Below are 24,599 nucleotides of genomic sequence, written 5' to 3' on the forward strand. Positions count from 1 at the left end.
CTATCTCTAACAGTTCTGACTGTAAATTACCAGGTAGATATTTTTTGAAACAGAAGCACACCATCAAAGCATTAAGACATCATCAACCAAGTATGAAGAGTTAATACGAGGGGTGCCCAGGTGGCTCAGTCAGGTTGAGCATCGGACTCTTGGTTTTGGCTCAGATCATGATCTCAGGGTCGTGGGATGGAGTCCCACGTCGGGCTCCGTGCTCAGCAGGGAATCTCCTTTAGATTCTCTCTCTCTCTCTGCCCCCAGCCTTCCCTCCCCCCTGCACCCCGCTCTCTCAAATAAAATCTTAAAAGAGTCAATACAAATAAGCTTGTATTTGGTGCAAATTTAATTTTATTAAACCTTACAATGAATGTTGTGGCATATCATTTTCCATTATGTGACAATTTATTGGCTGGCATCTGAATACAGTACTTCTGAAAAATACACAATGGGAAGTGACAAAAGGGAGAAACTAGTTGTTTAGTGATATATATGAAGGCGGGGGGAAAAAAAAAGAAAAAAATGAAAAAAGGATGACGACCAATTAGTCTCTTCAGGATCTAACTCTAAAATGGTTAAATTCCAAGCAATAACACTGCTGTCGCAGTATGCAAAAATATGGTATTATTATCTCATCTGGCCCCCACAATTCTGATAATTACAAGGATCATTTTACCTGTAAAAGTCAACCTAAGTTTTCAGCTGGGTGATAGGATTTTAAAGAGCGACCTTTTCATATAGAATTTAAAGAGTCTTCCCAAGTCACAGTAGATGCGGGGGGGGGTCCTCTAAAATATTACACATTAAGAGAGTCGCTTTACAAGTCAGCAATCACTTAACTTCAAAATCAGAATGGGCACCAAGTTTATTTTTTGCTGATTTGGGTTTTTTACGCCCCTGTCAGGTTTATGGGTAAGAAAAAGGACTTTTTTAAAATCTAGAATCCACTTGTCTTTATAAAGTAGACTGGTATCTAATCTGTGTAAAATGACCATTTCTTTTCCAGGAATGATCAATAGAGGAACATCTAAAATTCAGCAGGCCTTACAAGGCATTTTTACAGAAACATAATCAAAACTTATCAACTCCAGCCTACAAGTAGCTCATTAAGTATTAGAGTCCTCACTTGTGGTTAAAAAAAAAGTAACACACGGACGTATCTTCTTGATTCAGTCAACAATTTTGAGAATACTTTCTGACAAAGGCCTTAACAGTGTCTGAGGTCACGTTTATTAACCAACCTCCTCCAAAATAAAGTCATGGACTATTCTGAGCTATCAAACAATTTGTCAAGAGCTCCTAACAGCGTTTGGGGAGATGGCTAACAGAGGAGAATTGTGTCCTAACTGAAATAAGGCATTTCAGTTCTCAAGACTGACGAACAGTTTTAGGCGATCCATCTTTAGCGGTGGAAGATACGCCACGGGAGGAAATCCTCAGCTGCCCTGGGGTTGCTGGATTTAGGTTCACCCGTCAGGTAGTGTGAGGTGGGCCTTACCAAACTCTTCTCCCCGCCCAACAAAGGAGGGGGGTAATATTAAATTACTGAAAAATCCAGTTGCTCATCTTTTACCCCCAAATTACTGAGATCCACTAGTGTCGATTTACTGCACATACAGAGTTTCCTTTTAAAAAAAAAAAAAGCTCATGCATACGTACCACAAGATTAAGAGGCAAATGATTTCAAAATGTTGATGTCTGGTATTTCTAGAAAGTGTGTCTAAATCAGGGTTAATCTATGTGGCACCTCAAACGTTCCACCAAATTTGCCCATGGTAAAGACGGGTTTTAAAGCCTCTTCACCCAAAGGCTGGAGAGCAACCATGACCAGTTATCTCCCATTCACCCTTTTTGACAGTGAAATTCCATTCCCAACCTAGTAAAATATCTTTTAAAAAAGAAATTAAACCTCAATTATTTAACCAGAAAGTAAGTCTATAATGCTTTTTATATTTACTACTATTCATCACGAGTTTTTGTTTTGTTTTGTTTACTGAATAAAGATGAAATAAATCTAAGGTGATTCTTTGCAGTGATGACTCCGTAAATACCATGACATCAACCCTCAGGATAAAATGCGAGCAAAAACCCAAGTGGATCCAGCTCATTCAACTCACAGGTACACTTGAATTTTTTTTTTTCCTCAAACAAATAAGGAGCTTTTTATTCAGAACAATTTCATTAAGACATTTGCAGGGCAAATGTGCCATCATAAATTTTATTCTGAATAACAATAAAGTGCTGAAGGATAATTACCTGAATCTTTTTTTTTAGTACTTTTCACTTCATCTTTTCTTAAAAGAGCCCTTTCTGTGGCATTAGCGAAGCTGTGTGCAAGAAAAAAACCAAACCAAACCAAAAACAAAACAAAACAAAAAACCATACAGAAAGAAAAGCAGAGCAAAGGTAACTTCCAGTAAGGGGACAGGAAGCACTGCAACCTTTTGTGTTTATTAACTAGGGTGCCGAATAACTGAGACCAAAGTAATTCATGCAAGTTACCTTGAAAGGAAGGACACTGTTACTGACCTTGGATACTATGGCAGTAAATTGCATACAAAAATACCTTAATTATCCTAGATGCCCAGATCGGGCTCAGCAAGCATCATGCCCCTGACATGCTGTAGCTCTTTTTGTAACTAAAAGTGATCGATCGCTGAATAGTTCAGCGGGACTCATTAAAGCTGTGTGATCAACTCTGAGGTTAAATTGAAGCAAATTCTCTAACACCTAATCACATCATCAGCACAAGCAGGACAACGCTATAGCAGCATGAAAGGTGGGTCACTTTGTAAAGATTCTTCCTTTTACTGCATGATATATTAAAATGACAGACCTAAATTTCAACTGGGTTAATGAGTTAGAAGAGATCTGTTTCCCAAATTTAGCACACAATAATTTCAGTGGATTAGAGAGAGAAACCTCGGAAGAAGAAGAAAAACCAAACAAACAGAAAAGCCTGAGCTCAGGGAGCTAAGCTGTAGCTCTAAAAAATTGTCATGCTACGAAGAGTACTACTTTCAAAAAAATGGACTTTGTAACAAACGTAACAGTGTTTTGAGTTGAAGTTGACCAACTGCTGCATAGAAAAATGTGCTAACATACAACAGTCAAGTTTAAGCCGCTGCATAGAGGAGATAAAGCACTTATGGTAATTGCAAATGGTAACAGGTCCATAAAGGGTATACAACCTAGCATGGGTCCGTAACGGGGAAAAAACCGGTAAGTAGAAATGGTGAGGAAATAAATCAAGTGGAAAGAGGGAAGAAGCAGGGGAAAAAAAAAGAAAGAAAGACCTTCAATTGTATAAAATTCACAAGCCAGTAAAGTATAAAGACACCACTGAGAAACGGTGACCTCTGTCCCAAACGCCCAACAGCAAACAGAACCAGAACAGATAAGCCTTTGGCAGACAATTTTAGAAATTCGAATAGGACATTACATTTCTCAATAATTCACAAATAATATATTATATGGTATATTTATATTAAATACTGGGAAACCAATCCTGGAAAGTTGATGCTTCTAATGCTTTAGCCAATGACAGCACGAGGACATCAAGCTAAGTGAATGCTGGTGTTCTCACAACAGTGCTCACGTATGAGGCAACTGTCAGCGATCCGTGCTTTCAAGAGTGCGACGCGACAGTCAGATTATCATCTGTGAAGTGAAACAAAGGTCTCTAGCTTTTCTGGGATATGCCCTTTATAATATATTCTATGATTCACTATGACACGAGCAGCAAGACACTGCAGGGTGGTATGATTTATGGGCTGGATCAAATTTTTAGCGATTTCCTTCTCGTCCAGCAAGTCACTAGCAGTCTGCTTGTGCAAGTTTGTGGCATCGAAATGTGCACCTGATTTGATAAGGAGATTCATGATGTCGGGATGGTTGTTCAGAGCAGCGATGTGCAGGGGGCTGTTGTCGTCGGAGTCTCTGACGTTCACGTCGGCGCCACACTCGATCAGTATGGCCGTGACTTGCAGGGACGGGAATTTACACACGGGGTACCGGCCGACACAGGTGGTGTTCTTGTCCACGGCCAGGTGAAGCGGGCTGAAGTTGTTCTTCCCCCTCGGATGCAGCTTAAGAAACCTGTAGATAGTCTGCTTTTTGAAATGGTCCTGTTCTAGAGTACAAGGAACTTTTTCTAACAAGCAAATCAAGTGCAAAATAATGGAAAGAGCCTTATTTAACTGTAACGGGTCAGCCGGACACTGAGTTTGTTTGATAGCTCGCTCTATTTCAAGGACGCTTTTGCACAGGATGCCCATAAGATCGTCAAACGTAACGGTGGTGCCCAGCAGGCCTTTAGCCCTATCCTGGAGCATAAAGGAGAACAGTTCTGCAAAAGATAACAAGCTGCTGGCGGTCATGGGGCTTAAAGGATCCAAATTGTTCTGCTGCATATCCAAAGCATACTTCCAGAGGTTGATGCATCGTTTGAAATTTCCAGAGTCTGCATAGACAGCGCCTCTGTATCGAATATAATAAGAGGTATCAGGATGAGAAGGACCAAGAATACGTTCTCTAATTAATAGGGCCTGCATTCTCATCTCATCAGGGTCAGCGATAAGGCCTTCCAGCTCTTCTGCACTGTTCACCTCCTTGGCATAATCGTAAGCCATTATTAGTGTCTGTGGTACTGGTTTGCTAATTATATTAGTCCTGTCACTGTACCTCATGTTCATTGCCTTTTTCCAGTATTTCAAGGCCCCAAGCAGATCTCTCTTTTTGTCTACAAATGTAGCTCCCAGAAGCTCTAGAGCATTGATCCGTTCTGTCTTGCTGGTCTGTGCATGGTGAGTCAGAAAATCCACAATATTTGTGTGACCAGTAACACTCGCTGAGAGAAGGGGAGTCATCCCGTAACCATCCTTTTCCATCTTGGCACAATACATAAGAAGCATCTTCATGATGTCCAAACTCCCAGATTCTGCGCAATCATGCAATGCAGTATTACCTTAAGGAGAGGAAAAAAAGAGATAACATATTTTGAGGGACCAGGAGACAATGTAGTACATGTTCGTAGCCTAGGAATCTCATAAAAAGCAGGCGGCTCCAGGCTGACCTTAATGGGACAGAGTTTAATCTGAATACAAATGAGGAAAAAAAAACAATCCTCGGCACTTAAAACTAGTGTGACCCACTGCAGGGGTTAAATAAATACTTGTTAAGTTTGTTGAATAAATGACCAAATTAGGCATGAAAAGATCATCAAAGTCACTAAGGAAATTCAAAATGAATCCACGGCCTCTTGGCTTTTTTCAATAGCAACTGCAAGTGCATATTCTATGACTAAAAAGCGATGAAATGCAATTAACCAGCTAGTCAGCTTTGCAGCCAGTCACTTAAACTTTCTGGGTCAGCTTCCACATTTATAAGCCAGAAATCTAATCTAGAACGTCTAAGATTCTCCAGTTTGAGTCTAACAGGAGTCAGAAATTATTTTTTCCATATTTCTGATTGCCAAATAAACTTCAGCTGTCTTAGTCAAAATTCTCGGTGACAAAGTACTTTTCCTCAGAAAGCTCCCAGGAGAAAAACAAGTCCAGTAAAATGTGAAAAAACACGTGGGTGGTTCAACTGGAAATTTAAAAGGAGCCATCTGAAGTGTCCTTTCGTAATGGATTATTTCCCATTGTAATTTAATTTTTTACATATTCTCTGAAGATGTACTGTATGTTCCAATGCTGTCGTGTTCTTCCCACACGTGGATTCAAACAGACAACAGACACTGGCACATTGGGAAAAGCCCGTGTGCAACATATGAAGACATTACAACCACACAGGTGTTTTAGCTGCCGAAGTTTAATGCCAAACATCTTACTACTTGTCATAACAAGAATCACCACACGGACCTTTGATATTTACCTACGGTGTTTACAGAAAACTCCCACAGTGAGTCACCGGAGGCGCGGGTGCAGTGAAGAGTTACGGGAGCCGGGAGCCGGAGACACTGGTAGGTTTCCTTAGAAAGAACTGGCTGCCCGGGCCGGCCCTCAGCTCCCATTGGAGAACTCGCCTGTTCAGAAAACTCGCCCTCCATGATAAGGGGGGCTCACTGTCTGTATGAACAATACAGTTTGGGCTGAGTACCTGCTTTCTTTCTGGGAGCCTGGAATTTGGGGTATCTCAGGAAAGGGTGCCTCCGTGAATGGCATCCAATAAAAGCCCTGGGCTCTGAGTCTCCTAATGGGTTTCCCTGGGCAGAAACTGCTCTGTGTCCCCTGTTATGAGGACACGGCATAAAAAAGCCTGCACAGAGATTCCTGTACGCCCCCACCTGTGCCTTTCCCCTTTAGGATCCAGCTGCACGTCCTTATCACACCACTGTAATAAATGTTAGCCACGATTACCATTCTCTGCTGACTCACCTCCAGATACAGGGAAGGCCTTGGGGGACCCCTGACACAGCATGGATGTTAGAAAGTAGTTTAGGGGCGCCTGGGTGGCTCAGTTGGTTAAGCGACCGCCTTCAGCTCGGGTCATGATCCCAGGGTCCTGGGATGGAGTCCCACATCGGGCTCCCTGCTCTGCGGGGAGCCTGCTTATCCCTCTCCCACTCCCCCTGCTTGTGTTCCCTCTCTCGCTGTGTCTCTCTCTGTCAAATAAATAAAATCTTTAAAAAAAAAAAAAAAAAAAGAAAGTAGTTTAAACCTGAACACTTCCCATAACAAATCTGTAACTAAAATTCGAAAGAGCCAGTTATTACACACTGGGACTTGAATCCCTCCACAGGTTCCTCCTGTTTAGTCTTCCATGACACCTACAGGAAGTACATGATTACCTGCATACATTTGTTCTGACTCAGGATTTCAAAGGTCTATAATGGAATGGTGTCTGATGGAATGTTTTAGCAATGTGTCTGTAACCAAGCGCTGAGAGAGCCCAGAACTTCTGCCTACTAAAACTAATGTTCACTTGTTCAAAGTAATCTCAAGTAAGCAGAGCTATTACTAAATGTATTTTTAAGGCTCTATTAACCTAACTGCTGTATCAGAATACACCAAACACGGGGGGAAAAATGTTTTTTGTTTTTTTTTAAATAAAAAAAACCTATAGAATACTTTCACATCTAGTAATGGCAGAAGTGATATGATCACCCTCCCCAGTAATAACTTAAAAAGCTGAAAATTTTATTTTTAAAAATCTGTTTGATAGCATGTAAAGAGCTAAAAAGAGGACAACATCCAGAAGAAGAAAGAAAATCAGAGAGGTCCAGAATTTAGGGAAGCTTCCCCCAATGGCCTCTTCTGATTCTGGAAGCACCAGTGAAAACACTGAGGGGACCTTCTGACACCTGTGCAGGGCTGGAGGAGAAAACTAGAGTCCAGAACCCACAAAGAAGGGGACTTTGAAACCCCCATACACTCCTGAGTTAGAGCTCGGAAGGGCTGCACCCGCGTACTTAAAGACAAACTACAAACAGACCAGCAATTGGAGGAACCAAAATCTAATTTAAGATCATGTCAACACTGAATTAAAGAAATTCAGGATTGCTAGCGAAAGTAGTCAAAAGCCAAAAGCAGGTACAAATACCATTTACAGAAAATATTATCTAGATATCATCTATTTACTAGGGCCCAAATTATTTTTCATATTCTTTATATCTAATGTTTGGTATCCAATCAAAGGAACTGCAACACAAAACCAAAGGAAATAAGAGCTGATGGAAAAGCCCAACAGAAGATACTGCTCATACAGTCATCAGACACAGACTTTAAAATAGTAATTATGCTGAGCAAAGTAAGAGAGATTAAAAAACAATTCTGAGAATTAGACAGAAAACTGGAAACTACAAAAAGGAACAAGATGGATGTTCTAGAACTGAAAACCTCAGTGGGTGGCTTTCCAAGCAGATTACGCATAGCTGAACAGAGAATGAGTGGCTGGAAAAATCAGCCAGATGAAAATACACAGAAAGAAGCATGGGGGTGACAGGCTGGCAGAGCAGAGACACTGAGAGACCGAGGGAACGACCGAGCGTTAACGCTCTCCAAGCCAGAATTCCAGAGGAAGAAAATGGGCCCAAAGCAATACCTAAAAGATAAAGTCTGAAAATTTTCTGAAGCTGGTAGAGTATTATAAATGTAGTAAGTCTTAGAAACACCAAGAGAGAGAAATACAAAGAAAATTCCCTAGAGGCACAGTCCAGTGAAACTGCTAAGCACTCAGACAAAGAGAAAAATTTCACAAACAAGGAAAACGTGGAAATGACCTGCACGAGAGCAAGAGTTCAGCTGACGGCAAAGCTCTCACCAGGAACAGGAAGCCGGAGGACAACAGAATGGTGTCTGTATCTTGAAAGCACTCAAGGAAAATAACTGCCAACTGAGAATTTTATACCCAGAGCAAGAATCAGGTGAATGAAGGACTGTTTGAGGTGAGAACAAAAAGAGAAAACCCATTATTACTGGCAGACCTAGTACTACAGGGTGTTCTCCAGGCAAAACGAGGATAAGCCACATGGAAGCATAGAGATATGGATATAAGCATCAACAAGAAGGGTAAATTTGGGAGAAATACTGACTTTGAAAATAACAAGTGTCTCGCAGGGCTTGAAATACATACAGAAGTCAAATGAGTGATAGCAAGAGCATAAAAGTAATGAGGGCAATTGGAATTAAAGTATTCTAAAGATTTTTGCATTGCTTGGACAGAGGTAAACTCAGAAATTTACGTTATTCCTTTGGTAAGTCGAAGTAGTACAATAACCACTAAAATAACAGAGGGTATGCATCTTATTACTACATACTCTCTAATACAGAGAAAAAAATGAAGTAAGAAAAAAATAATTCAAACGCAGACAAAAAAATGAGAGACAAAGAACACAAACCAGGTAGGACAAATAAAAATCAGAAAGTAGGAGAGTAAAACCCAAATATATCAGTAATTACATTAAATGCAAGCAAACTAAACATTCCCATTAAAAGACACAAACTGTCAGACTGAAAATAGAAATATGTAAAACTCAACTACATGTTGCTTACAGGAGACACAACCTTCAATACAGGGACAGAAAAAGGCTGAAGCGAAAAAAATGGAAAAAAATTACACCCTATGCAAAAAGGAAGCATAAATAAGAAAGCTGTGTGATATTATACCAGACTAAGGAGACGTTGAGGCAAAAAGCATGGTTAGAGATAAAGGGAAACATTTTACAAGGATATAAAATCCAAAAGAACATAAAGATACAGTATTTCCAAATTTGTTTTTACCTAAAAACATAGGTTTGAATTATATAGAGCAAAAATCAACAGAACTCCGAGGAAAATCAGACAAACCCACCCGCACCAGACACTTGAGCCACCTTTCTCAGGAGAGAACAAAACCAATACGGGGAGAGAAGATTTGAACACAATGAACAAACTTGATTTAACTGAGGTATATAAAGGAACACTGGACTTAACACCTATAGAATACCATTTTCTTTCAAGGATATAGGAAAGAATACACACACTGACCACATTCTGGCCATAAAGTGAGACTCACAGAAACAGCAAGGGACTGAGATCACTGATTATCTTCTAAGTCCACAGTGCAAGTTAGAAATCACACACACACACACCCCCACACCCCTCAACAGCAACAACAAAACACTAGAAAAACCTCCACAGATTTGAAAATTTAAATACATACTGCTAAATAACCTATGTGTCAAAGAAGAAACCCCAATGGAAAAACAGAAAATATTTGTAACCGGATGAAAATGAAAACCTTAAGTAACAAATCCTGTGGGATGTGGCTTAAACTGTGCTTCTATGTGCACCCTAGAAAAGAAAGGCTTTAAAAAGATGGCTCAGTTTTCATCTCAAGAAAGTAAAGGAGAAAAACAGTAAATTAGACCCAGAGAAAGTTGAAGCGAATCATAAAAGCAGAGATTAATGGAGAAGAAAAAGGTATCCAGGGGCGGGGGCGGGCGCGGAATGGGGAGAAAGGGAGTTAAAATAGCCATTCACTCAATAAATCCAGTTCCGGGGGGGGGAAAAAAAAGGTATCCATATGTTAGCACACCATTTTTCTCTTTTCCTGAATCTGATGTATTAGCAGTTGCCCCCTCATAATCTTATATTCATAACTAGGCAAAGCAGAGAAAATACTTATTCTACAAACAAAAAGCAGGGAAACTGGTAGTAAAACATAAACCCATGTCTCCCAATCGCCACTGCAGTGTACTGTGCATTCCTGGGGTCATATTTTAAATGCTAGTCATACTAGAATCTGATGAGTAAGTTCTATCTAATATAAGCCAAACCTCATAGTGGAACTCCACCGATCACGTTACTTTCCAACTCAAAACCTTTCATGCTTCCACAGTTGAAAACCTTTAAGATGGCTTTCAAAATTCTACAACACTGATTCTCAAAGCACTATCCGTGTAAGGCAGGGGGGCAAAGAGAAAGAAATTCAGAGTTTCAGAAAACGTTATGTGAAGTAAAGCTTAATCTTGGTTAGTGGGAACACACACAAGGTACACTATGAGAAATGGATTTTAAAAGACTGAGATCTTATTTGCCTACCCTACTTGGCCAGCCTCATTTTTCGTGTCCAACATGAATGCTGCACTGTGAATCTTGCCAGGAGTTGGCCAACTTTTTCTATAAAGGGCTCGATGGTATTTTTAGGTCTTGCAAGCCGTAATGTCCCCGCTGTAACCACTCAATTCTGCCATGGCCAGAAGTACCCGTTGGCAATGCATTCAATGAATGGAGATGGTCTTGTTCTAACAAAACTTGACTTACGGACACTGAAATAGGGCTTTCAGGGCATCTTCATGGGTCATAAAGTATTATTCTTCATTCCATTTTTTCCCCCAACCATTCAAACATAACATCTTCACAGTCAGGCAGCAGAGAAACAGGAGGGGGGCAGGCTTTGACGCCTGGGCCCTAGTCCGCCAACACCTCCTCTGGGACATTGCCAGTGCCTGCGATTCACATGGCGGAGACCCTACTCACGCTTCCCGTCCCTCCAGCCTAAGTGTCCCTCCCAGCACGGGGGACAAGCCTGCTCACTTCAACCTCCACGCCTCTGCTCTTCGTTTTTCTGTAATATACTCTTTCTTCTTTACCATTTTAACTTCTTGTCCTTCAAGTTTCAACAGCAACATCAGCCACCTAAAGAGATTTGCTTGTTGATACCACACCAACTTGTCATTTTGAGGCTGCCTGGTGAATAAATGTGTCACTCTTCCTGGTGGGTATTCCTATTACATGAACTAATACGGTATTATGTAATACCTTACAATAAGTACAATGTTACTGCCACAAACAACAGTTTTCTTACCTAAACGGTCTATTCCTAAGGGACACAGATCCTACATAATATTTCCTTTATATCCCAACTAGCAGTTAGCACACTGCTAAGGTTACGGTAAGAGCCTTAAATTGTTAATACTTGATTATCAGAAAAAGTGATTCAAACTTAGCTTCTGAGGATAAAATAAGTTTAAAAAGTAAAGTCTTAGGAGAGAGATCGTAACTTCTCTAACAAGTTAAGTATATGACCATCACACTTTCATGCCCTCAAAGCCCTAAAAAAGTGCTTCTGAATTATAGCCTAGATCTTGCCTCCAAAGTTTAGAAAAGAGAAGCTTCAAAAACAAACAAACAAAAAGCTTAATTTTAAAGCAACTATAATTTTTGTCTCAGGTCCCAGTCTCTCTATATAGATGTTTTGATAAAGTTGTAATTAGTCCATATACAACTGTTACCTGCTTTTCTCCCACATCTTAGTAATTTTCTCCTGGTAAGTGACCAGTAGGTAGTCTACATGAACTCCACAGATAACACATCATCATTCTTAATGGCTTTATCGTAGAAGTTCAAGTAAGGAGGCATGTCCAAGTTCACATAAACACTTCCCTGGCTGATGGACATCTGCACTGCTTCAGAATTTTCACTATTAAAATTAATGCCTAGGGGCGCCTGGGTGGCTCAGTCGTTAAGCGCCTGCCTTCGGCTCAGGTCATGATCCCAGGGTCCTGGGATCGAGCCCCGCATGGGGCTCCCTGCTCGGCGGGAAGCCTGCTTCTCCCTCTCCCTCTCCCCCTGCTTGTGTTCCCTCTTTCGCTGTGTCTCTCTCTGTCAAATAAATAAAATATTTAAAAAAAAAAAAAAAAATTAATGCCTAAAAACCTAGAAGGACAGATAATACGTGACTGCCAGGAGGTGGATTCTGGGACAGAAGTTGACTGCAAAGGGGCATGAAGAACTTTCTGTTCTATCTTTATTGTACTGCTGGATAAACTACAGTGTATGTTTATCAAAACTTACACAACTATATACTAAAAAGGATGGGTTTTATTGTGTATAAATTATACTTCAATAATTAAAAGATGAAAAAATTAATGCCTAATTTAAAACAGAATCACAAGTATATGACAGCTTAAGATACATCTCTAATTCATTCCAAAGGAATTAGACAATCTTTTAAAAGATCCACTTTTATTTTATTTTTTTTTAAAGATTTTATTTATTTATTTGAGAGAGAGAGAGAATGAGAGACAGAGAGCACAAGAGGGAAGAGGGTCAGAGGGAGAAGCAGACCCCCCGCTGAGCAGGGAGCCCGACGCAGGACTCCATCCCGGGACTCCAGGATCATGACCTGAGCCGAAGGCAGTCGCTTAACCAACTGAGCCACCCAGGCGCCCTAAAAGATCCACTTTTATAGTATTCTTTCCGGCACTAGGATTAATTTTGAATTTTAATTTATATTACTTCTGTACCTAGGTATATAGGACATTTTTCCATGTCTGTTCACAAACTTTATTTTCTTTTATGACAAGTCTATTTATGTTCCAGTTTCTGGAATTATTAGTCTGACTTTATTCATCTTATAAAATGATAATCAGCTATCTGCTGTATTTGCTCTATTAACAGTTTCATTCAAGAGAGCTATGCTTTCAGGATGAAATGCAAGTTCTTGTGAAAACATCTAACAAGGTGAATTTAAAAATCAAGTTACTATGTTCTTGTGACCAGTCTGTGCTAAGTTACATGCCAAAGACCAATAAAATCATATATAATTTTTACTAAGTAACATCAGTGATTTAGATTTTTGGTGCATAACATCATATGCCAAGTACTACTGAATATTCAACTCAAGCATTTTCCCTCAGTTATGCGCCTCTATGTTTCCATAATATGATGGAAGATTTGGTATCTCTACCTCATAATGTCTTAATTTTGTATCCTCAGAGTGAGAAAGACAATTAAAAATAGAACACAAAGTTCAAAAATACTACCAGGCATCTTAGATGAAATCAAGGCTATTTAGCACTGAAATATAATTCACCTTTAAAAAAAAAAAGGAAGAAAATAAATACTGTATTATGCAATTCTCAGTGTCTGACTCAGAACATGTTCATTTGGAGAAAAAATAAAATTTCTGACACTGAATTCATTATGGAAAATTCTCATGATTTCTCAAAAGACATGTTTGTTAAATGGACATTTAAAAATCAAGCTAATGGTCCTTAAAGTGTTAATTCAGTTAAAGTATTTATACAGAAAGTTAAAATAGTATGATATAAATATATTAATTTTCAACTACGTAACTTAACCTTGAAAGAGTGCTAAGAATAAAAAGTAGCCATATTCGTTGAGATGCTTCTGGGATGGATACTAAGGGAAGGAAATGATGCAAGTGTTCATGCACAAAAACATGGTCACCAGAGGGGAGGTGGGGGGGGGATGGGGGAAAGAGGTGATAGGGATTAAGCAGTGCACCTGTGATGAGCACCAGGTGATGTTTTAAAGCGCTGAATCACTGTATTGTACGAATATTACACTGTATGTTTATAATGGAATTAAAATAAAAAACTTAGTAAAATAAGAAAATAAGAAACTGGTGGTTTCCAGAGGGAGGGTGTGAGAGAGGATGGGTGAAATAGGTGAGGGGGATTAATAGGTAATAACAAATAACAAACAAAAAACATGGTAGTATTTCTCAAGAAGACCTATCTAAAAGTACCAATCTTAGTTGCTGTTAATCCTAAGAAACCTGCAATCTTTTGATAGCAGGCATATAAAAGATAGGGATTTGTGTAAGTGCCTAACAAAGGGGTGAGATTTTCCTAAAATAAGTAATCCCAAAACATACCAGTATTTTGAGTAATAACTAGTTGGAGCCCTTAGAGTGCCCTCGCTCCAAACCAGATGTTTGGGTTTGACTAATTAATAAGTGATTGTTTGCATGAGATTGTTACCAATCAACTAATGACTTAAATCATAGAAGAACTTCGACACAGAATTTATAAATATCTCAATTGGGTAAGATTACTTAGATTCTCCAGGATTAGAATTAAGTCAGTTTCTAAACCACTCCCAATTTCTATTTTTAATGAAACAAAAATGTTCTCACAAGGGCTGTAAAATATTTTACAAATACAAAATGTCTATTACAATTTCAAGTGCTTTTTCTAGAAATATCAATTCAACAGATTGCTATTTTGTAAAGTCCTCACACAGTTCAAGTTTTGTGTGTGTCTGTTTTAGTCAAATACAGTTGTGCTTCTCAAACTTTAATGTACACAGTCACCAGAGGATCACAGTAAAATGTGGATTCTGATTCAATTGATCTAGGGTGGATCCAAGGGAAGCCCATGCTGCTGGTCTTTGCTACTTTGAGCAGTAAGGAAATAGGTGAGGGGGATTAATAGGTAAAAACTTCCAGTTATAAAATAAGTCATAAGGATGAAAAGTACAGCATAGGGAATATAGCCAATAATACTGTAATAACATGGAATGGTGACAGATGGTAACTACACTCATTATGGTGAACACTGCATATGTTTAACTCAAATTACTACATTGTATACCTGAAACTAATACAATATTGTGTGTCAATTTTACTTCAATAAAAAGGAAGGAAGGAAAAGAAATGAGAGAGACATTTACCAAAAAAAATTAAGTTGTGACCAGTACTCATTTCACTTGTTCCTCTTCTTTTTACTGGTGTATCTGACTCCCTTTCTGTTACTCTTAACTTCCCTTGTTTTCTTAAAAAAAAAACTAAATTTACTTAAAAAAAGAAAGTGAAAAAAATCTATAGAATGGAAGAAAATATTTGCAAATCATATAGCTGATAAAGGACTTGTATTCAGAATATAAAAATTACTCTTACAACTCAGTAATAAAACAATAACCCAATTATAAAACGTGCAAAGAATACGAAGACACTTCTCCAAAGAAGATAAACAAACGGCCAATAAGCACGTGAAGAGATGCTGAACATCATAGCACTGAAGAAATAAAAATCAAAACCACAATGAGACACCACTTCACACCCACTAAGACGGCTATCTCAAAAAAGAAGAGTAATAACAAATGTTTGTGAGGGTGTGGAAAAATTGGAACTCTCCTACACTTTTGACAGGAATGTAAAATGGTACAGTTGAGCTGTTCCTTAAAAGGTTACACAGAGTTGCCATGTGACCCAGCAATTCGACTCCTCCATCTCTGTCCCAGAGAAATGAAAACTTATATCCACACAAGAACTTGTACATGAATATTCGTATCAGCCTTATTCCAAGAGCCAAAAAGGAGAACCAATCCAAATGCCCATTAACTGATGAATGGGTAAATGTGGTCTATCTACACAAGGGATTATACAGTAAAGAGACTAAAGCAATAAAAAGAAATAAAGTACTGACACATGCTACAAAATGAATGAGCCTGGAAAACATCACACTAAGGGAAAGCAGCACACCACAAAAGACCACGTACTATGCTTCCATTTATTACGAAATGTCCAGAACAGGCAAATGCATAGGGACAGAAAGATCAGCGGTTACCTAAGGTTACTGCATTCGGGGTGGGAGAGGAGGGGGGAATGAGAGTAAGTATTACTGGATATGGGTTTTGCGGGGAGAAGGTGAGGAAAAGGTGGTTGCGGCAACAGCCACACAACTCTGTGAACATACACTAATGCGAACACTTAAATGGGGGAATGGTATGTAAATTGTGTCTCAAAGCGGTTTTAAAATCAAAGTACTTGTGTTTCTGGTAGAAGTGTAACTTTTGACCTTTAGAAGCAGCAATTAAAGGGTCTCCTACTGTAACAGATTTGCTGGAAATGCACAAAAATAATTCTCACCTCTCCTCTTTAGCCTACTGTGCTTGCCATCCATTCTTCTTCAACTTTGTAGCTGGGACTTGTAAGAGGCCCACTTCCAAAGATGGGGAGGGGCCTGCGATTCAACTGCAGAACAATGCTGATCCCAAGTATTTTATTCCTGGAATAACTAAATGGTACGTGTTAAGGGAAGAAGTGAGAAGGGGTAGAGAGAAACACTTCAGGATATCCAAGGAGCACTAGAAGGTTCCTCCATTTAGGATGTTTCCCTTAGCCGTGTATATTCTAACTCTAGAGATACTCAAGGACAGGAGTTCAAAAAAAAGGAATCAGAGCAGAATCAAATACAAACTGTGCCAAGGTTACCATGTGCCTTCCCTTCATTAATTGTATAAGGCACTGAGTTCGGAGCATATGGAAATTTAACAACACAGGCCCTTGAAGCTCACAACAAGGTTAAACACTAAAAACATCTGCATCTAGAGGTAAGATGAATTCTTATGACTCAAAGGGAAATCAGAAAGTGCCTGGGAGATGGGTCTTGACATCAAGTGGAATTTTAAGGCTAAGAGGAACTGAGCTAAGGGATCAGGACTAAAGCAAATATTAGTGTAATTGGGTGAAAATTACACAATGTCAAAACATCAACATTATAATTCAGACTTCATTAAAATTCCCTTTCCAGCCGTTGTTCTTCCCCAAGCGTGGGGGACAAAGGGAAGAAAGATGTTTCTGGCAGATTTGCCACTCCCCTATGACTTCTTTACCTGGGCCTTTCCCCACCTCTATCTTCCATCACATACATTCCTGATGTCTCAATAGCATACGTCTCCAGAATGCCAAGGGCTTCCGGAATTGTGTTTTAAAGAAACAACTGTAATCTAGGAAAATCTGATAAAGATGAACTCAGCGAGGGAACCACTCATACCCAATGGTCAATAAGTAAAACAGCCTCTGTCTTAAGTTCGTGCAGCTAAAAGGGCAGGAGAGTTCAGGATCTACTTATTTTCTCCACTTCAGTTCAATTGTGAGGATTCACAGTTCAAAATCCAATCTCCAGGCCTAGAGGAACAAGAGGAGTACTTCCCCACTGCACTCAATCTACACACTTTCTACCCTGGGGACACGGAGAAGTGTGCCAGGGGACACAAGAGGGAAAAGACGAATGTGCACAACTTGCAGGAGCAACCTGATGAGGGGGGATTAAAATGTTAATGAATTCAACCAGTAAGTCGTTTAAACATTATTACTAAATCAAAACAAACACAGATACACCACAGAAGAGAAGGAAGTTTTAAGTCCCTCTCTCTAAATCTTGGAAAGTAGGTGTGTGGAGGTTGACCAGCAGCTGAGCAGAACCCTGGAAAGTCAAGAAAGAATGGACAACTTCTGCTTCCAACACACAGAAAGTCACGTACAGCAGAAGAGCCTACTGACAGGACAAGGGTCATTTTCTTGGTCCCTGATCTTAACACCAACCAAATGTTCTTAATTTACAGGGGAGATTTTCTTACCTGAGATTCCTTTGCACTTACAGTGCGTAAAAAAAAAAATAATGGGATTTCTTTCTTTTTTCACGTTGTCTTGACTGAAATACATCTACACCCTAAAATGCCTATATACTATGGGAGACAACTAATATAACATGCCTGGGGTTTGCTTTAAACTACTGCAGAAAACAAAAGGAGAGGAGAGAGAAATGTATTTTTTAAAACCTTGGCAAATGTGGGTAACTGTTGAAGCAAGGTGATAAGTACACAGTGGTTCAAGTCATATTCTTCTCTCCACTTACGCAGAAATTAGAAAATTTCCATAATAAAAAGGCAAATAAACTGCCTGAACTAGCTCTCTCTCAAACCCTTTTAAAGCCAGCTCTACTTATGAGCCTACCCGAATTTCTCCCATTTCTGGAGTTCTACCTGTACTGCTCATTCTTCACAATTATGGCCTTAATTTCTTACTTCACGTCTTCATGTATGGATTTATTTCCGTAGTGAAAGAACAACAAAACAGTCCTTGCCATCAGGGAGTTTATAATCCTTTCTCTCTTAAATCCAACCTATTTCATTCAACAAACTTCATTTACCAAATATTCACTATGAGCCACCCTGTCTAACACCACATGGATACAAACACCAGGCCTCTAGCCTTAAAGAGCTCACAATGTAACAGAATTAGAATCCAGTTAGATGGGCTCCCCCCCAAAAAAATCCCAGTTATTTCTCAATTGAAAACTTTTCACTAGCTTACCTCTGCATAAAGAATCAAACTCCTTTTCCTAGAAGTCAATGTCCTTTATAATCTAGTCCTGAGTGCCCTTTGGTCCAAATATGCCTACTTTTCCACTTCCTGGATCCTCCAAGGTTCTCAATGTGCCTTTCCTTATGCCATTTCCTAAACCTTTAAAACTGTATCAAATACACTCTACAGATCTGAACCCTGACAATCCTTTCAAGGCCCAGTTCAATATCTCCATGAAGATCACACTCCTAAAATCCATCAGCAGAGATTCACACTGCAACGTCCTTATCTTCTCGTAAGCCTCCAAAATGTCCAACACAATGTCTTGCCTACAGAAAATGCACAGTGGTTATCTTATTACCAATTTACCTAATTACCTTGGGTATTTAAAAAGACTAACCCATGCAGGAGGATAGCCTGTCCTCTTAGGGCCAGTCTCCCCAAACCCAACTCAGAGAAGCTCTTCTACTGGTCTGTAGTACTCAAATCACTGCCCAATGGAATGTGGGTGTAAAAGCAGAACTGAAGGGCTAAAGTAACCTTACCAGAGATCCTATTTTAAATCCAACAATAACATTAAAAAAAAAAAGAGGGAAAACAAAGCAAGCCAAAGATGACCGTAACCATGAAGTGCTGAAATCAATGTGGTAGCTCTATGGGCTTGTCTAATCACTTCTGATTTGGGGTCTATGGTTTTAAATAGCAACCTACTCTCCTGCTGCAAAAATCAGCTGCTGTGTTAAACTGGAGAAGTATTCCTAAATATCTCAAAGTTTTTCTCCTCTTTGTGAATGCCATGAGAAAACAAAGAACCCACCGTCCCCGCAGGTAACGAGCTGGTGGTCGGTGATAAAGTATTATCAAGAATCAAATACAAGAAAGCACTCACTGTTGCTGCACTTAGCCTACTATGGTTTAAGTACCTACACACGAACCTGTCTCTCCGACCAAACCATGAGCTCAAGAGCAAGGAGTCAAGGACTGGAAAGGCTGTCTTACTCAGTTCTGGACATCCTAAAGTATAACAGCCTGGTACACTGAGGGACTCAGGAAGTGCTCTCTGAGAGAATTAGGGAATGAATTCCACCGTTGGCTAAAACCTGTTCGAAATGCCAAGAGCCTGTTAAAAAGTCATGGGAAAAAAAAAGTTAAAATAGTATATTCAAATGCCAACTGCCTGTTAAAAAGTAATGGAATGCAGAAGTCATGTGCATTTGATGTTTAAGCAGACCAAGCATAATCTACTGGTGGTTTCTTCCTTCACAACAATTTCCAACAGCTGACATATACCATTCCCTAAGAAACTATTTCATTTTGGGTGGGAGGATGGGTTAGCCTGGTGGTGGGTATTGAGGAGGGCACATTCTGCATGGAGCACTGGGTGTTATGCACAAACAATGAATCATGGAACACTACATCTAAAACTAATGATGTAATGTATGGGGATTAACATAAGAATAAAAAAATTAAAAAAATAAAATAAAGATGGATGTTAAAAAAAAAAAAAAGAAACTATTTCATTTTATCCCTAATCTCATCACTCTTTTCTACTACTTCTTGGATAGGGCGAAAATGTGTGTGTGTGGGGGGGGGGGGGATCCTTTCTTGATGCTCTATCAGATAGATCCTTCGCCAGTGTTCCTGCCTCAGTTTCAATTGGTTCCTGCTTTTTTATTATGCACCGACCCATTAAAAAAAAATCTAGAGCCAGTGAGAGAGTGATTATCAAAGAATGGAAGCTTCGGGATCAGAGTTGGGGAGGGTGCATATACACTTTAATCTGCCCCCAATTTAATTAAGAGTCACTGTCAAAATTAAAAGGGACCATAACAGGTAAAAAGCACTGCACACCTATACACACACATATTTACATAACATAGATATATGACATATATTTGTATGTATACAAAATTGAGACTATCTGAAAACAATTTCTGGTATAAAACTGTTTTCTCATGTTACATGTAATTTTTTTGAAAGGCACAGGTACTAGATACTGATACAGGGGGTGCGGGTGGGGTGGAAGGACTCTAAAATTAGATCATTTGACCAAAAACAACTCTAGAATTAGATCATTTGACCACATCCTCACATACAAGGCTGTATGATGATGGTGATAAAAGGAACATTCTTCTGAAAAAGCAAAGGTAATCGAGTTAGAGACCATTCAGTTCATCAGGGGAAAATGCTCACAGGAACATGAGCTACTTACAGCACAGTTCTCGCACACATTCTATCTCCAGAAGAGTATACAAAGCAACTTTGAAAACCATAAGGGAAACGGTACCACTACTCATCTCTCCAGTGACCTAAGAGTTTAAAACAACCTCACTTAAATATGTAAGTTCGACAATCTGTATTTTGAATGAATAAAAAGCCCAAAACAAAGGAACAAAAAATCCAACAAGCCTAAACAAACAGCCATACCTTTTAACGCTTTCTCTGCTAGTTATGATTTCAAAGCATTCCCGATAATAACATGGTCACATAAACAGTAACTGTTCTCTTAAAACAGCATTCTTTCAAGGAATAAATGTTTAAAACAAACAAAAATGTCACACTGTCTTCTAAGCCAACAACCCACCTCAAAGAGATAATCAGGAACAAATGAAAAAATGTCTAAGAAAGAACGTCTACAGAAACATTTTGTCTCCTACTGAAAAACCAGAAGCAACAGAAAACTCCATTAGGAGAGTATGCAACTACTGAAATTAAAGGGCTGTGATTAATGCCATTAAAGATATTACTGATTAAGCTTAAAAAAAGGTTATAAAAGAGCATATAAAATAAAATTACATACATCTATGTATATAATAAGTTCAGAAATATCTTTGGAACGATTATCTCTTAAGTGGCATTTTGTGAGATTTTTATATTTTCTCTGAAAAAAAAATTTACAGAAAATCACAATGAGCCTGCATCATTTTATATCAAACCTTTCAAAAAAAAAAGACCATACGAATTTCAGTAAATTCTGTCCAATAACCACGTACTGTCCCATAATGGTGTGGTTTAGCCTCTCTGAAAGGCAATCAGACACCAACACAATGATAAATGCACACTTTGATTCGGCAATCCCACTTACAGGTATCTATCCTACAGCCATTCTCACCCGTGTGTGCAAAGACACACTTCTGTTCAAGAATATTTACAGAAGCACTGCTTGCACTGGATGTGACCTCACTGTCCATCAACAGGGCCTAGATAAATTATGTAGATTCATACAATGAACTACTGTGCATACACAGAATGAGACAGTTCTGTGTGTTGGAACTGAATGACATCCAAGATAATTCAAGATTTAAACAACGACAACAACAACAGTATGTATCAACTAACGGAAGGGAAAGGGGAAGGAAGAGACATAGACAAGCGTACCTATGTTTGCACAGACCATCTCCAGCACACACAAAACCCCGTAAATAGTGCTTCTAAATAGTAGCTTGCCAGTGGGCTGGAGGTCCAGAAATCAGGGGTGGTAAGATTCTTTCATTGTGAACACTGTCAATCAATTTGCATTGTTTGAATTTTATTTTTTTACCATACAGGTAGGCTACTTTTAATAGTTTGGTTTTTTTTTAATGGGGCAGCTAATTACTTTGCTGTTGTATAAATAAATATGAAGGTTTCCAAGTATCAAAATATGTGACCAAAACAGCTGTTTTTAAAAGTTTCAAAAACAAAATTCTCAACTGTCATTTGCTGCTTTAGGCTTATTACAATCCCTGAAAATTACACCCAACAGTAAACCCGAGCTCTTCTTTTGGACAAAGGTGTTTACACTGTTGCTAGCCAACAAATCCAAGTCTGTCTAATCCAGTCCTTGTTTTGCTCTCAGGATTGTAGCAGTTTTTAAAATCTCTTTTCTCTCTTGCTATATTTAATACATGTTCTATGTGAAAGGTTTTTCTATTGACCACACAATAAATAGAGAATAAGGGAACAGATTTTCTCCCTTCTCTAATACCAACTGGTATTAATCCTTCCAGGTCAGTGTGGCCTGGCCTTCCCTGACAGAATAACAAACGAAATGCCTAGCTAAGACACATAAGACAATGACTCACTAAATATAGTAGTTTCTACTCCACCGGTGTTCTTAAAAAAAAAAAAAAAAAAAACCCAAAGCTAAGAAAAATACATTACATTGAAGTATATTCTCAAGTGGATTCAATGCAAGCCTAGGGGCTCAGATCAACTGCCACTAACATCCCCCGTAACTCTGGGGAACCCAGGAATTGGAAGGGACTCCAAATCAGAGACAGAAAATGCTCCTTAACATCGTGACTGAGGTCTTTGTATCACACTCGTTCAACATATTCTCAAATACCGGAGACACGACCAACAAGGGTGTGCTGGAAGGGACACCTCATCAAAACAGGTCTGTCAGTGTCGGCTGACTCAGCAGCCACTGGTTAAAGAGAGGTACCAGACTTCCTGAAAATAACGACAAACACTTAGAAAGCCGGAATGAAGAAGGTGAACTCACCTTTAACGCTTTTTCTGTTAACATCTGCCCCCTTTTCAAGTAAATACTGAGCAATCTCTTTGTGTCCTTTGTAACACGAAATCATCAAGCACGTATGTCCGTGTCGGTTGGACACTTCCAAGTCAGCTTTGTGTTCCACAAGGTACTTCACTATTTCCAAATGGCCATCGAAACAGGCAGCTCGAAGGGGAGTGGAATTGGTTAAAGTTGTGTTGTTGACAGACGCTCCATGATTTAACAAAGACTGCACCACCTTCAGATGTCCCGCGGCAGAGGCGGCCCACAACGGGGGGGCCCCCTCGATGGTTTCGCCATCAAAATTGACCGAGCCCCCCACTTCTATGGAGGCACTGCACTGCTCTAGGAGGAACTCCACCATGTCAAGGTGCCCATACCTGGCGGCCATCAAGAGTGGCGTGGCTCCATTTGTTTTTTCAGAGATCAAGGAGGAAACCTCCTCTTTGGATTTGCTTGCCAACAACTTGGTGAGAAGCCGGAGTTTGCCATCCCGAGCTGCGTTAAATACTGCTGTCTTTAGATCCATTTATGTCCAGTTGAGAGGCTGCGCTTTCTTTATCCTTCACAGCAAAACTCCCCAGCTTAACTCTATCGACACAGGCAAGAGTTACAGGAACCGAAGTTCAATGTTAATCGCTGCACCCCAAACGGATATAAAACCACGGAGAGTCTGTTGTCTTACTGCCTTGCAACATCTGACAACCAGAGCACCGAACTAGAAAAAGGAAAAGTAGCAGTTTTCAATTTTCCAGAGGTAAAGGCAAAAACACTATTTAGGTTTTCTTTAATTTCTACTCCTAGGCGGCGGGGGATGGGGGCGGCATACTTTAGGGACTCCTCAAGCCACCCAAACACTGTGGGAAAGAATACAAGAAGGTGCACACCGACCCAAATGTTTTGGTGGCAGGCCGTTTCTTTTCCATACACGGTAAATTGAAACACTACAGGCAACCGGTTTTCTCGCCTAACCAGCCTAGCTTTGTTCCAGTTTTTGCTTTGCACACGCCCAGGAGAGTACAACCGAAAGAGGCAAGAGACGCGGGTTCAGAAATGTTTCTCTCTCTCCTTTCTGCAGAGAGCGAGCCAAGGGCGCGAAGGCCTCGCGGTGGCCAGAATGGGTTTCGAGAAGGAACAAAAAGGTCGGACACAGCTAACGCCAAAGCCCTCGCCCTACAGCTTCTCTTTCCTTTAAAACTACTCGAGGCTCTCAGGAAATCCGGCCGCCTTGTAACGAACTTCGCCCGCCCCATTTTGATGCCCCCCGCCCCCTCCCCGCCAGGGATCGCAGGTTCCCCCGACCACCGTCGCCCCCTCCAGAATCTTCACCGCCACCTTCTCCAGACCCGGGCGGCCCCTCCCCGAGCGACCACGACCCCCGCCCGGGCGGCCGCCGAGCCTGGGGCCTCCAGCCCCGGCGGCCGCCTTCCGCTGCCGGGGGCGCCCTCCTTCCCCTTCCCGCCAGGGCCTCCCCGCGGGCGCCTCAGGCCGCAGTCCGGGCTCCGGCGGGCCCCCCGCCGCCGCCACTACCTGCCCGGGGGCTGGTCCTCTCCGCCGCCGCTGGCCGCTCGGGCTCGGGCCGCCCCCCTTAAATGGAAACCGTTGTCCGCGCCGCCGCCCGGGCCGGCCTGCTCCGCCTGCAGCCGCGCAGCTCCTCCATGCCCCGCGCCCCACAGGAATGAATCCGGCCGCGCCGTTCGCCCCGCCCCGCCACGCCGAGCCGCCTCCCGCCCTCCCTGTCTGCGCGGGCTACAGCAGCTGCAGCGGATGCCGCGACGGA

General features: G+C 40.5%; 1 protein-coding gene across 1 annotated transcript; it reads right to left on the reverse strand.

The window, feature by feature from the left end:
- Positions 1-3,357: 3,357 nt before the first annotated feature.
- Positions 3,358-24,506, reverse strand: FEM1C (fem-1 homolog C). Its single transcript, XM_021701970.1, has 3 exons — positions 24,350-24,506; positions 22,805-23,537; positions 3,358-4,960 (listed from the first exon to the last, which is right to left on the reverse strand). The coding sequence occupies exons 2-3, from the start codon at positions 23,346-23,348 to the stop codon at positions 3,651-3,653; spliced, it is 1,854 nt and encodes a 617-aa protein (XP_021557645.1). The 5' UTR covers positions 23,349-23,537; positions 24,350-24,506; the 3' UTR covers positions 3,358-3,650.
- Between the last annotated feature and the right edge of the window lie 93 nt (positions 24,507-24,599).

The sequence above is a fragment of the Neomonachus schauinslandi genome, chromosome 7 (assembly GCF_002201575.2).
Source record: "Neomonachus schauinslandi chromosome 7, ASM220157v2, whole genome shotgun sequence".
NCBI lineage: Eukaryota > Metazoa > Chordata > Mammalia > Carnivora > Phocidae > Neomonachus > Neomonachus schauinslandi.